This window comes from Mirounga leonina, unplaced genomic scaffold, assembly GCF_011800145.1.
Source record: "Mirounga leonina isolate KUSES-001 unplaced genomic scaffold, KU_Mleo_1.0 Mir_53, whole genome shotgun sequence".
In the NCBI taxonomy this organism is placed as follows: Eukaryota; Metazoa; Chordata; class Mammalia; order Carnivora; family Phocidae; genus Mirounga; species Mirounga leonina.
In genome coordinates, this window is record NW_023270807.1 from 33,872,386 (window position 1) to 33,886,737 (window position 14,352).

Genomic DNA, 14,352 nt, shown 5'->3' on the forward strand with positions numbered 1-14,352 from the left:
GGCTGCCCGCGAGGCGGCGACCCAGCGGTCCCCCGGGGCTGCCCGCGAGGCGGCGACCCAGCGGTCCCCCGGGGCTGCCCGCGAGGCGGTGACCCAGCGGTCCCCCGGGGCTGCCCGGGAGGCGGCGACCCAGCGGTCCCCCGGCGCAGCCCGGGAGGCGGCGACCCAGCGGTCCCCCGAAGCTGCCCGGGAGGCGGCGACTCAGCGGTCCCCGGACGCTACCCAGGGCCCGGTTACCAGGTCATAAAAGCACTTGGGGCCCGGGAGCAGGAGCCAGGCAAGGATAAAGTGGAAGGCCTTACTGCTGCTCTATTCATCTAAGTCCCGCTTCCTCATGCAGAAGCTGGGGAAAGAATGGTGTGGGTAGTTATTGGTCCCCGCCCCCATGTTAAATGTTTGCAAACACTGATCTAAAGAGTTCTAATAAAGAATCGAAGTTCCCTAATAAATAATTGAATTTCTCTAGCGTCTACTAATTGGCAGGTAAAAGGCTTGGAGGGAGAGGCCTTTCCTCCAGCAGCCAGTATCTGCCCTAGGCTGCTCTCTACCTAGATGCAGGTGAGACCTCTTGGTTTTCTAGCCGCCGGAGGCAGCACTCTTCCCCGCCACCGGCTGGTGCTTCCCTCGTGCTCTTTAACCGCAAGAATCTGGTTTTGCCGGTTAAGAGGCTTCTCCAGCCCATCGAGTCTGTCCTCGATGGAAAACTTCTTAAAGCGTGTGGTGTTTCTACTCTAGTTGATGTGGGATGAGAAAACTTTGTTCCAACCCGATCCACGTGGCTGGATATATCGTGGCACCGGAAGCAACCCCCGACTTCCCAGCTCGTCCACCTGACGGCGAAGAAGGAGAAAATTGGGAGAAGGAGCCAGGACTGTCCTGCTGTTGTCCTCAAGTCTTGGGGGGTCATCCCGCCTTCAGCGAAGTTTGCTGCAAGTGAGACACCAGCAGCGCTGGTAATTCTTCCCTCAGTAAGCGCAGCAGCGGGGAGTCCTGGCGCGGGATGATGGCTAGTCCTCTTTGCCACTTTTTTTCTTTTTAACTGAAATATATTTGACATAGAACATTGTGTAAATTTAAGCTGTACATGTTAATTTGATATATTTACATATTATAATGATTGCCTTTGTAGTGATAATTAGCACCTCTATCATTTTGGCTTCCTGCTCTACTCCTGGCAGCTGGGACTCCAGTGCCAGGCTCGCAGAGGGAAGCAAACTGTTAACAGCTGGGTGCTAGGATAAAGAACCAACATGCAGCAATCTTTGGTTATGAGTATTTTCATTTAAAAAGTTCAAGGAAACTGGGGCACCCGGGTGGCTCAGTTGGTTAAAGGTATGCCTTAGGCTGAGGTCATGATCTCCAGGTCCTTGGATCAAGCCCCCACCTCCAGCTCCCTGCCTAGCAGGGGGTGTGGGGGTGATCTGCTTCTTCTCCCTCTGTCCCCCCTCTTGCTCTCTCTCTCTCAAATAAATAAAATGTTTTTTAAAAAATTCAAGGAAATCTAAAGATCAAGGGAATGGAGTATATCATATACCCTTTAATCACCACTAATAGATGACCATCCAATTTTAAATAAGCACTTATAAATTCCGCTTTGCATTTTATTTCTAAGTTTATTAACTTTTTAGAAGAACCAAAGAAAAGCCTAGGTAGAGTGAACTTCAAACATTTAAGACTCAAAAACAATGCAGACTCAGTTTCAGTTGAAGTCACATCAGAGTAGAACGAAGACTCGATGTTGACTCTTTCCCCCTCTAAGTAGTACCCATAGGACCACAACGTCAGATTTTCTCCTTTACAAGAAAGATTACTGGCAGCAGATACAAGCCACAGGAGTCTGACTATTCTGAAACTGAGACAAAAATATCCTATACATACACACAGAGACTTGTCTGAGATGATTTTGTGAAAGAAGAAAATGGTAAGATGGAGATTAGAACCAAGAAAAGAAGGGAGGTTGAACTTGAAATAAAAGCATTTAGGTGTGATGACACTTATGTAAAATTCTCTATGCATATCAGGGCACCTGGGTGGCTCATTCGTTAAATGTCTGCCTTCGGCTCAGGTCATGATCCCAGAGTCCTGGGATGGAGCCCCACATCGGGCTCCCTGCTCTGCGGGAAGTCTGCTTCTCCCTCTCCCAGTCCCCCTCCTTGTGTTCCCTCTCTCGCTGTGTCTCTGTCAAATAAATAAAACCTTTAAAAAAAAATTCTCTCTGCATATCAAGTGTTGGATTTTTAAAAAATCTATTATTTAATCCAGAAGGGCAATATCAGAGTAAATAAAGAACAAATGTTCAATTAAAAAAAGGAAGGGGGCGCCTGGGTGGCTCAGTCGTTAAGCGTCTGCCTTCAGCTCAGGTCATGATCCCAGGGTCCTGGGATCCAGCCCCGCATTGGGCTCCCTGCTCTGCAGGGAAGCCTGCTTCTCTCTCTCCCACTCCCCCTGCTTGTGTTCCCTCTCTCGCTGTGTCTCTCTTTGTCAAATAAATAAAATCTTTAAAAAAAAAAAAGAAAGAAAGAAACCTATTAGACTCCTCTCAAAGCAGGGCATGAAGCAGTGCCACCTGAGTTTTCACCCAGTTTAAGGTTCCCAGAGCTCCCTATCTGCTCTTTTCAACCTATTCTCTTACAGGAAAACACTTTTAACAGTTTCACTAGTACTTTTACATAACTGCACATACTTTTTTTTTTCTTTCAGCAACTTGATTTTCCTCAGTAAGTGTACACTTTAACCCTTCCCTTGCTACTGGTTGATTAGTTTCCCAAATTTCTCAATTACAAACTGCTGCACTGACTTTCTACTTGTGTCTTCATGCTATGTTGAAATATTTTTTTAAGATTTTATTTATTTGATAGAGACAGTGAGTGAGAGCACGAGTGGGAGTGGGGGGAGAGTGGAGGCAGAAGGAGAGAAGAAGCAGACTCCGGGCCCCACGTGAGGCTTGATCCCAGTACCCTGAGATCATGACCTGGGATGAAGGCAGACACTTAACCAACTGAGTCACCTAGGCGCCCTTACGTTGGACTATTCCTACAGAAATCTTTGTAGAAATAGAATTGCTGGGTTAAAGAATGAGGACCTTTAAAATTGAGATCATTCACTTGATCTCAGCTCAGGTCTTGATCTTGATCTTATTTATTTATAAATAAAATTAAATTGTTATATTGCCAAACTGCCCTACAAAATGACCGTACCGATTTATTTTCCCACTACAAGCTATGAAGTTATTTTCACTATATTTACCGAAATTTAATGTTACCAATCTATTTTATGTACACATGTGTCACTTTTCTATTTTTTTCAATACCTATCCCACTGTTTTAACTATGTAACTTTATAGAATGTTTTAATATTTGAAAGGACAAGCTTACTCTCATTGTTCAATTTGCAGTCTTGGTCATTTGTTTTTCAGATGAAGCAACTTATTTATTTTTTAATTTTAGTCAATATATAGTGCAATGTTGGTTTCAGAATTCGGTGATTCGTTACTTACATAAAACATCCAGTGCTCATCCCAGCAAGTGCCCTCCTTAATACCCATCACCCATCTAGCCCATCCCCCATCCCACCACCTCCCTCCCAACCCTCAACCCTCAGTTTGTTCTCTATCATTAAGAGTCTCTTATGGTTTGTTTCCCTCTCTCTCTCTTTTTCCTTCCCCCCCTTCTCATATGTTTATCAGTTTTGTTTCTTAAATTCCACATGTGAGTGAGATCATATGGTATTTGTGTTTCTCTGACTGACGTAGTCTGTTTAGCATAACACACTCTAGCTTCATCGATGTTGTTGCAAATGGCAAGATTTCAGTCTGATGGCTGGGTAATAGTCCATTCTGTATATATACCACATCTTTATCCATTTATCTGTCAGTGGACATTTGGGCTCTCTCCATAGTTTGGCTGTTGTTGATAATGTTGCTATAAACATTGGGGTGCATGTAGCCCTTCAAATCTGTATTTTTGTATCCTTTGGGTAAATACCTAGTAGTGCAATTGCAGGATCATAGGTAGTTCTATTTTTAACTTTTTGAGGAAACTCCATACTGTTTTCCAGAGTGGCTGCACCAGCTTGCATTCCCACCAACAGTGCAAGAGGGTTCCCCTTTTTCTGCATCCTCACCAATACCTGTTGTTTCTTGTGTTGTTAATTTTAGCCATTCTGACACATGTGAGGTGATATCTCATTGTAGATTTTATTTGCATTTTCCTGATGATGAGTGATGTTAAGCATCTTTTCATGTGTCTGTTGGCCATTTGTATGTATGTCTTCTTTGGAGAAATGTCTGTTCATGTCTTCTGCCCATTTCTTGACTGGATTATTTGTTTTTGGGGTACTGAGTTTGAGAAGTTCTTGACAGATTTTGGATACAAACCCTTTATCAGAAATGTCATTTGCAAATACCTTCTCCCATTCCGTAGGCTGCCTTTTAGTTTTGTTGACTGTTTCCTTCTCTGTGAAGCTTTTTATCTTGATGAAGTTCCAACAGTTCATTTTTGCTTTTATCTCCCTTGCCTTGGGCGACGTGTCTAGTAAGAAGTTGCTATGGCCAAGGTCAAAGAGGTTGCTCCCTGTATTCTCCTCTGGGATTTTGATGGTTTCCTGTCTCACATTTAGGTCTTTCATTCGTTTCAAATTTATTTTTGTGTATGGTGTAAGAACGTGGTCCAGTTTCATCTGCATGTTGCTGTCCAGTTTTCCTTACACCATCTGTTGACGAGACTGTTTTTTTGCCATTGGATATTCTTTCCTGAAGATGAAGCAACTTACTAAAAAACATAGAAAACTGGTTGAGGGAAAAGGCGTATACTTCCAAAATACTGGGTTTGTTCTATTAAGGTACACTGGAGTGCTCATTTCTTTCTTTAAACTCTATGCACATTATATTTGCATATAAGCGTATATTTTAGGTGGTGAATTAGAAGGGAAGATCGTTTGGAAACTGAGACCCAAGGCAGTCAGTGAAAAGGTTGTCAAGGAACAAAAGCAAAACTACAGAAGTCTGGAAACAGTGACATTTGTTTGTACATTTTTGCAGGTAAACCTATTGAGGGCCAGTAAAGAGATCAGTCTATACAGTTTTTGAATAGGCTGACTAGAGACATCAAAGAAAAAAGTTCATTGTTGATAGAATCCATAGAAAACTTTTGAGGTTAGCTGTGGATCACACATGGTAGCCTATCGCAAGATCTTCCTGCAGCTAAACTTTAGTTAAGCCAGGTTGGCACTACTGATCAGAATCTCTCAATTTCACACTTTTGATCAAAACAATGCTTTTTTAAACATCACTAAGAGTGGGACAAACAAAACAAAACATGTGCCTCCTGATTTATCTAGTATTTTTGCTAAAAATACATAATCTAGAGCTCACATGAGGAAACATCAAAAACAAAAGCAGGATTTATAAACGAGAGAAAGAGAAAACTGCAGACTGTCTGAGAACAGTGAATCCTGCTCACACATTTTGGGGGCAGGATAAACTGGTTGACAGCAAGTGGTTTAGCCTGGACAGTGTCTTTGAGTGAACTCACTAAAGGTATAAAAGAATACAATTTCAGTTGTTTATGGATTCTCTGCAAAACCTTGAGAATTTAGCTGTGGAGCATATGTAACAGGCTATCTCTGTTATATCTGCCAATGTACTTCTGTTAGTAATTTAAACTTAGTAAATATATAGCTTCACTATTTACCTCATCAGAATTTTTCACTAGATAGGCAGGAAAAACCTTATGTACAACCTTCCCAGATCCTTCTGAAGCACCTGTATAACCAGGCTTTAAGAACTTTCACCTTACAGTATCACCCCCAAAAAAGTGGTTGTGACTATTTGTAACTGCATTAGGTTTTTTATTTTTAAGAAGATTTTTATTTATTTGAGAGAGAGCACGAGAGAGAGCGTGTGCACACAAGCAGGGGGTAGGGACAGAGGGAGAGGGAGAAGCAGACTCCCCACTGAGCAGGGAGCCCAATGCAGGACTCAATCCCAGGACCCTGAGATCATGAACTGAGCCGAAGGCAGACACTTAACTGACTGAGCCACCCAAGCGCCCCTGCATTTCTTTTTTTTTTATTTTTTTAAAGATTTTATTTATTTGACAGAGAGAGACACAGCAAGAGAGGGAACACAAGCAGGGGGAGTGGGAGAGGGAGAAGCAGGCTTCCCACGGAGCAGGGAGCCTGATGCAGGGCTCAATCCCAGGACCCTGGGATCATGACCTGAGCTGAAGGCAGACGCTTAATGACTGAGCCACCCAGGTGCCCGCCCCTGCATTTTCAGATTAATCTGAGAACTGACCACATCTATCAACACTAGGATTTTGCTATCTGAGAAGGTAGCATCTCTATTTATTCAGTCGTTATTCCTTCCTCCTTCCTTCCCTCTCCTCCAAGTGTCGTCATTGATTTTAGGCTTTGTCCTTTTTATGTTTAGTCATAGATATGTCAGTTAAAGGAATAAAGTTTCTCATTTTCTCAGAAATAAATTTTCATTAACCTGAAGTAGAATAAATTGGGATTTTATAACCCCTAAGGCAACAATAAAAATTTTTTAAAAAGTTATTTAAATGGCATATCAAAATTTATTTATATAACACAAGATGGAGGAAAAAAACAAAGACATAGGAAATAAATACCAAAATGGCAGACATAAATCCAATCATATTGATAATTATATTAAATTTAAGTAGACTAAATCCTCCAATCAAAACTCAGAGGTATTCCAACTAGAGAAGCCAGACTCAAAAGGCTACATTTTATATTATTCTATTTATACCAAATGTTCAGAGAAGGCAACTTTGCAGAGACAGAAATTAGATTGTTTGTCTGAGGCTAGAGACAGTGATAACTGACTACAAAGGGGCACAAGGGAATTTTCTGGAGTGAAGGAAATGTTCAAAAACTGCTCTGTGGTGATGGTGGAACAACTCACAAATTTACTAAAGAAAACTGAGTTGTCCATTCAAAATTTTATAGTATGTAAATTGTAACCAATTAAGCAACTAATTTTTTTTAAATTGAGTGCAATAGCACTAATACCCAAATTCTCCAAAATGAAAATTCTGACAGTTGAGAAAGATGTAGAGCAATTCAAAATCTCATACATTGCTAGAAGGAATGTAAATTGGTTCAATCACCTTGGCAATTTGAACTTGTGCACATCCTATAACCCAGCAATTCCAATCCTAGATATATACTCAATAGAAATGCATATATGCATGCACCAAGTCATGTATAAGAACTTTCAGAGTAGCACTCTTCATTATAAGCCCAAACAGGAAACAACCAAAATGTACACAGACAGAATAGAAAACTAAATTATGGTTTACTCATACAACACTCGTAACATGGATAAATCTTACAGTAATTCCATTTATATTTAAGTCAAAATAGTAGTTATCCCTGGGGAGGGTGCAAATGGAGGCTACTGGAGAACTGGTAGTTTCTTCTCTGGGTGCTGGCTAAATGGATGTGTTCCCTTTATATCGTCTGATGGATTTTTTCACACTTTGAATGTGTGTGTTTTTGTATGAATGCTATGTATCCATAAAATGTTTACTAAAATAATAGAGGGCGCCTGGGTGGCTCAGTTGTTAAGCGTCTGCCTTCGGCTCAGGTCGTGATCCCGGGGTCCTGGGATCGAGTCCCACATCGGGCTCCCTGCTCCGCAGGAGGCCTGCTTCTCCCTCTCCCACTCCCCCTGCTTGTGTTCCTGCTCTCACTATGTCTCTCTCTGTCAAATAAATAAATAAAATCTTTAAAAAAATAAAATAATAGAAAATAATAGAAAAAAATAAAATAGAAAAATATTTGGAGTAATGGAAAGCTACTTGAAGGTAACATGGGCAGTGAGATTTTTAAGTAATTATTTTAATACTTTATATATTGCCTTATTTTTTAAAAATATTGAGCATGTAAGTACATTTACCATCAGAAAAGTCAATAATGGGACTACTGGGTGGCTCAGATGGTTAAACATCTGCCTTCGGCTCAGGTCATGATCCCAGAGTCCTGGGATAGAGTCCCACATGCATGCATGGGGCTCCTTGCTCAGTGGAGAGCCTGCTTCTCCCTCTGCCTGCTACCCCCCCCCCCCCCCTTGTACTCTCTCTTTTTGACAAATAAATAAATAAAATCTTAAAAAAAAAAGAAAGAAAAGTCAATAATGCTGAGATGGTGTTCTGAACAAAAGATTCACAACAGCCGTGTTTCAACTTTGAAAAGGAAAGAAAACTTTATTATTATTATAAAACCTAACAGAAACAGGAGAGGAAAGGAATCTACACATGGATGAAGGTAATAGTAGGCAATGAGTGAGAATAAGGCAAAGTTACATCAAATTGGGTACTTACAACATCCAACCTCAACAGCAAGGGAACCCGATGGAAACGGTCAGGTTGGAGTCCCGATTGAGAGGCCTGGGCAGAGCATCCTCCCCTCAGGTGAGACTTCCAACTGACCATCCCCATAAGGGCCATATTTACAGGGCAAATAACAGGGTTTGAAAGGAAACATTTGTTCACCTATGTGCAGTTTGGATCGAGCCTGCTTGGCATTTCTGGCCTAAGGCACCTCAGGGGTGATGGGACCAGGGCAGAGTCCCAGCACAGACAGACATGGGTACAGTCAAAGGGGAGGACCCAGGTGCTGGTGCTGGAGAGCCATGATCTTTGAGGATCTATGGGATGAGGATCAAATTGCATATATTAGTGGGAGAAAGTTTCTGTTGACATAGATAATGAAAGAATAACAAAGTCAAAAGAGAAAAACCAAGTTGTGGGTTTGGAGCTGTCACACGTGAACAGAATAGAGCAAAAAAGTTATTTAAAAAAAGAAAAGTCAATAATGCTATTTTTATGGGGCGCCTGGGTGGCTCAGTTGGTTAAGCGACTGCCTTCGGCTCAGGTCATGATCCTGGAGTCCCGGGATCAGGTCCCGCATCGGGCTCCCTGCTTGGCAGGGAGTCTGCTTCTCCCTCTGACCCTCCCCCCTCTCATGTGCTCTCTCTCCCATTCTCTCTCTCTCAAATAAATAAATAAAATCTTAAAAAAAAATAATAATGCTATTTTTATTTTGGATGTGGTACCAATAAATAGCTCTATTCTAGCAACTTGTTAGAAAAAAGTCTTATCCCTTAATAGAAGAACAAATACTGTTCATTCTTTACAGTTAAGAGGTTTATTCCAATTCCTCTTAAAAAGAAATAAACACTTGGGGTGCCTGGGTGGCTCAGTCATTAAGTGGCTGCCTTCGGCTCAAGTCATGATCCCAGCATCCTGGGATAGAGCCCCACATGGGGCTCCCTGCTCAGCGGGAGGCCTGCTTCTCCCTCTCCCACTCCCCCTGCTTGTGTTCCCTCTCTCACTGCGTCTCTCTCTGTCAAATAAATAAATAAAATTAAAAAAAAAAAAGAAGAACTATGAGAAATGAGTCTAAATTTGGGTGTGGAAAAAAAGAGCCAGTGGGAAAGTATAAAGGATTTGGATCTTGGAATCAATATTTTGGTTCAAATCTCACCCATCCATCCCCACATCCTAGCTCTGTGACCTTAGCAAACTAATCATGTCCTATTTAGGTACTTGGCACAGGGCCTGGTATGGAATACAAATTCAAATAACTAGCTAATATTACCCCCAAATTCTGAAAAGTAGAATGACAGCGCTATTCTTTTTATTAAAAAGTTATGAAGGGGGAACACCTGAGTGGCTCAGTTGGTTAAGCGTCTGCCTTTGGCTCAGGTCATGATCACAGGGTCCTGGGATCGAATCCTGCATTGGGCTCCCTGCTCAGGGGGTAAGCCTGCTTCTCCTGCCTCTGCCCCTCCCCTGCTTGTGCGCTCTCTCTCTCTCTCTCTCATATAAATCGAGTCCCACATCGGGCTCCTTGCTCAGCAAGGAGCCTGCTTCTCCCTCTGCCTGCCACTCCCCCTGCTTGTGCGCTTGCTCTCTCTCTCTGACAAATAAATAGAATTTTTTTTTTTTTAAAGATCTTATTTATTTGAGAGAGAGAGAGAGAGAAACAGCATGACAGGGGAGATGGTCAGAGGGAGAAGCAGACTTCCCGATGAGCCAGGAGCCCAATGTGGGACTCGATCCCAGGACTCTGGAATCATGACCTGAGCCACCCAGGCACCCCCAAATAAATAAAATCTTAAAGAAAAAAGTTATGAAGGTAGTAAAAATGCTGTATCAGCACATGGTGAAAGGGAAAACAGAAAAACCATACTAAATGTTGTTTTAATTTGCTAGGGCTGCCATAACAAAGTAACAGACTGGGAGGCTGAAACAACAGATATTTATTTTCTCAAAGATCTGGAGGCTGGAAATTCAAAAATCAAGATGTCATCAGAGTTGGTTTCTTCTGAGGCCTCTCCCCTTCGCCGGCAGATGGCTGCCATCTTGCTGTCTCCTCACATGATCTTCTCCATGCACCCACCTATCTGTGTGCATATTTCCTCTTCCCATAAAGACCCCAGTCATATTTGAGAAGGGCCCACCCATAGGACCTTATTTCATTTTAATTACCTCTTTAAAGGCCTCTCCAAACACAGTCACATTCTGAGGTACTAGGGGTTAGGGTTTCAACATGTTAGTGCATATAAAGGATGAAAAACATGCAGGATAATTTAGTAATTTAATTCTGGATAATTTTTAGAAAATTAGAATGTTTTAAGCATAACCCTCTGCCTCCAAATAACAGTAAAACAATGTTCAATGGCTTTGTAGATTTCCCACTAAAATAACCCGTAGGAATATTTTGTCAAATTTCTGCAGAAGGAGAAAAAGCAGGAGTACCTAAGCTTAAAAGTAAGGGGTTGGGAGGAGGGGGAAATGACACAGAAAACATAATTAGTTTAACTACATAAAATGAAAATTTCTCATATACAAAAAATTTGAGAAGGAATGGGGTAGAAAATACCGGTTATAGTGGACTATTATTTGTTACAAAAGCTTGTACAGATAATAAAAATCCGTATCTTCAAAGTTTAAAGAATATAGGAACGAATAAAGAAAAATGTAAAAGGATTTTATAAAAATGTGAAGCAAAGGGGCGCCTGGGTGGCTCAGTTGGTTAAGCGACTGCCTTCGGCTCGGGTCATGATCCTGGAGTCCTGGGATCGAGTCCCGCATCGGGCTCCCGGCTCAGCGGGGAGCCTGCTTCTCCCTCTGACCCTCTCCCCTCTCATGTTGTTTCTCTCTCTCTCTCTCTCTCTCGCTCTCAAATAAATAAATAAATAAATAAAATCTTTTAATAAAAAAAAATGTGAAGCAAAATAGGAAAATGTTCAATATCACCTGTAATCAAAGCAGCACATTTTAAAAGACTTGTACAGGGCACCTGGGTGGCTTAGTTGGTTAAGCCTCCGACTCTTGATTTCGGGTCGTGATCTCAGGGTAGTGATCTCAGGGTAGTGGGATCCAGCCCCAATTCTGTCTCTGCGCAACTCAAGTCTCCTTGGGATTCATTCTCTCTCCCTCTGCACCCGCCTACCCGTGCACACACTCTAAACAAATAAGTAAAATCTTTAAAATTAAAAGACTTGCTCATGTGTGTTTACAACCCTTGCAAACAGACAGAATCCATTATGCGTAGGGGTGAAGAAACTTCATGAGTTAAATCAATTCCAACTCTGTGCTGAAGCCATAGAGCTCTTGACAACCTCTGTCCCAAGAATCCTGCTTCCTGAAAGTAGAGATGGCAAGAGGTTGGGACTGTTTTGCACAAATTGGTCATGGTAATGAGTAATGGAAAAACAGCCCAGTTCATGCAGGGCACCTGTGCAGGCCTCAGAGGAAAATGAGACAGCTGGCTTGGTGGCAGGATGCCTTCCAACAGCCAAGCTGCCAAGGACCCTGGCTGCTCTCTGCTGAATCGCAATGCTAACAGAATAAATAACTGATTGCCTCAGCTTTCGTGTTGGAGCACCCACCCATGTGCAGGGAGGAAGCCTCCACTCCAAGAAGAAAATGCACACTAGGTGCTACCCAGAGGCCAAACCACCAACTTCAAAGTGAGAACCTCAGAGGAGAAACACTGGCATTACCTATGAGCTTATTAGAAATGCAAATTCATGGGCCTGTGCTTGAGGGCCTGACTCTGGCCATAAAATCATAAAAGGGTTAGTAGATTCAAAATGATAGAGGCAAAGGAAAAAACAAAAATAAAACCACTACCTATCAGCCTTTTACCCAGCCCTCACATCAAGGCATGAATGAACAGAATCAATCTTTTATATATTTGCTTAATTTTAAGTGAGCAAAGATCTTTATAGCCATTGGACAAAAATGAAATTCATTTACTAGAATGGCACTACAAACTCACTTTTGCATCAAAATAATCAAAGCACTACCCATCAAGACACAGGAAAAAAAAGAATGCAGAGATTTATGGATACTTGCTTCTCTCCAACTTTAGTAGTAGAAGCAGGACTGTTTCTCACAATGCTCCTGAAAATACTTATGCAACAGGATGCTGGGGGGCCTGGGGACCTGATGCACCCGCCTTCAAGAACTCCTCAAGTTGTTTCATCTTCTCAGCTGGATAAGGAAAAATGCTCTCTGTTCCAAACTACTCCATCATTGAAGGGAGTGAGGGAGGAGGGGAGGGGCTAGCAGCATCACTTCTCAGGTGGAGGCTCTGAACCTGAGATCTGGAAACAGTGGTGAAACCAAGCTGACGCTGCACGGGCAGTGAATGTGTTAGATCTGTTTACGTTCCCAACGTCCCACTTGGGACTCCTCTTACAAAGGGTTGCCCAGGGGCTGCATGCAGAACACTGCAGTTAGAAAACTGCAAAAAGTTTGGTAAGGTAATAAAGGCTGATAGAAAGCCCGGTACAGCCAGGTGGTTCACTGGTGGCTCCCTCCACATGCAGGTTTTTAGAGACCCTCACCTCGGGCACGATGTTTCTGGTGCCAGGATGCCAGGCTCAGGAGCACGCTCTTTACCCGATTTTGTACACGGGGCCGTCCGAAGATGGTGATTTCAACCAAGTCCCCAGAGTTAACTATGTCCACCGTCAGCAGGACTTGGCTCATCCACTCCATTTCTGGAATTATGGCTCGGTCTGGGCCTAAACAGGAAAAGAGAGACTCTGAGGGGAAGCAAGGTCGAAGGTGAGTAGGAGCTAAATTTGAAGGGAATTTTGGCCGGAGAAGGGAAGAGCTGGAAGGTGGGCAGCGTGGCGTCAAAGGTGGCCTGCAAATCGGCAGAGACTGTTGAGAGTTGCTCTGCGGGGTTTCTCTCCTCTTGGACTGGAGGGGAGTCATACCACCAGCACCCCTGGGGTGGCTCACCGAAGATGGAGTCAGCCAGCCATGCCTCCAGGTAAAACACCAGTGGGTCTCTCAGTTCCTGCACAGGAAACCACCACGGCCGGGTGCGAATCCGCGGTGGTGGAAGCGGTGACCTGAGCAGCCTGCCCAGGGACTGCGCGGGCGTCCATTCGTCCCCCTGCGCCTTAGCGGCACCTACGTCGTCGACCATGCTAGGTCCCGCAGCCCAGGCAGAGCAATGTCCAGGGAGCGCCGGCGGAACTCCAGCGAGGGGCGAAGCCTGTGCCCCCTTTTACGGTTTCCGGCCAGCCCCGCCTCTTCCTGCGACTCCTCGCCATCCGTTCCGGGTGAGTCGACCCAACTGACACTGGGCGCCCTTCCCCGGTGGCGCTGGGGAGCCAGCCACTCGGGCTTCGTCCCGGATCCTGAACTAGCATTAATTTGAGTTTCAGCCAGCTCTCAGAGGCTCTCCGCGATCGTCTCCACTGAGCCAGGTGGCAGTTAGCCTCAAAGGTCCCTGCCCCAGCACACAGCTGATGGCCAGCGTGGTTTGGATTGGAGGCCTCGTCGACCCGGACTCTTTCCGTGCCTGGGTTAAGGTTTCTGCTCTACCTTCCAGAGGTAGGTGGATCAGGCTGAGGGCAGGCTCGTCGAGTCTACATTTTCTTCCTTCTGCTCCCTGTTGTCTCCCAACTCTCCGTTTGGTTAGTACTTCAAAATCCTTCAAGCAAGTGTGTCGTGTTTTAAAATATAAACGTCAGAGGTGGTCATTACAGAACACGTAGGGACTCTAGACAAATCCCGCTTATTTCCAACACCCTAAAACAACTAGTGTTGATGCACATTTCTTCCCAATGTTATTAATTTTAGTTAAAAATGTAAATTAGGAAAGATTTCACACATTCAAAAAGTTATATAACCAAGACCTATGTGACAACCCCACTATCGCCCCATTTAACAAGATGTTAACATTTTCCCACATTTGCCTCGCTTCTCTCTTCTTTAAAATAGATAGCACTTAGGGGCGCCTGGGTGGCTCAGTTGGTTAAGCGACTGCCTTCGGCTCGGGTCATGATCCTGG

At 43.5% G+C, this 14,352-nt stretch overlaps 1 protein-coding gene across 3 annotated transcripts; it reads right to left on the bottom strand.

The window, feature by feature from the left end:
- Positions 1 to 982: 982 nt before the first annotated feature.
- OOEP (oocyte expressed protein) lies at positions 983 to 14,196 on the bottom strand. Of its 3 annotated transcripts, XM_034991165.1 has the most exons (3): positions 13,293 to 14,196; positions 12,890 to 13,069; positions 12,243 to 12,533 (listed from the first exon to the last, which is right to left on the bottom strand). In XM_034991165.1, exons 1-3 carry the CDS (start codon positions 13,480 to 13,482, stop codon positions 12,454 to 12,456), a joined length of 450 nt encoding a protein of 149 aa, XP_034847056.1. In that variant the 5' UTR covers positions 13,483 to 14,196; the 3' UTR covers positions 12,243 to 12,453. The 3 variants fall into 3 exon arrangements, 2 of the variants coding, with proteins under 2 accessions (XP_034847056.1, XP_034847055.1); XR_004676635.1 differs by lacking the exon at positions 12,243 to 12,533 and adding an exon at positions 983 to 1,039 and having other exon boundaries at positions 12,890 to 14,196; XM_034991164.1 differs by having other exon boundaries at positions 12,890 to 14,196.
- Between the last annotated feature and the right edge of the window lie 156 nt (positions 14,197 to 14,352).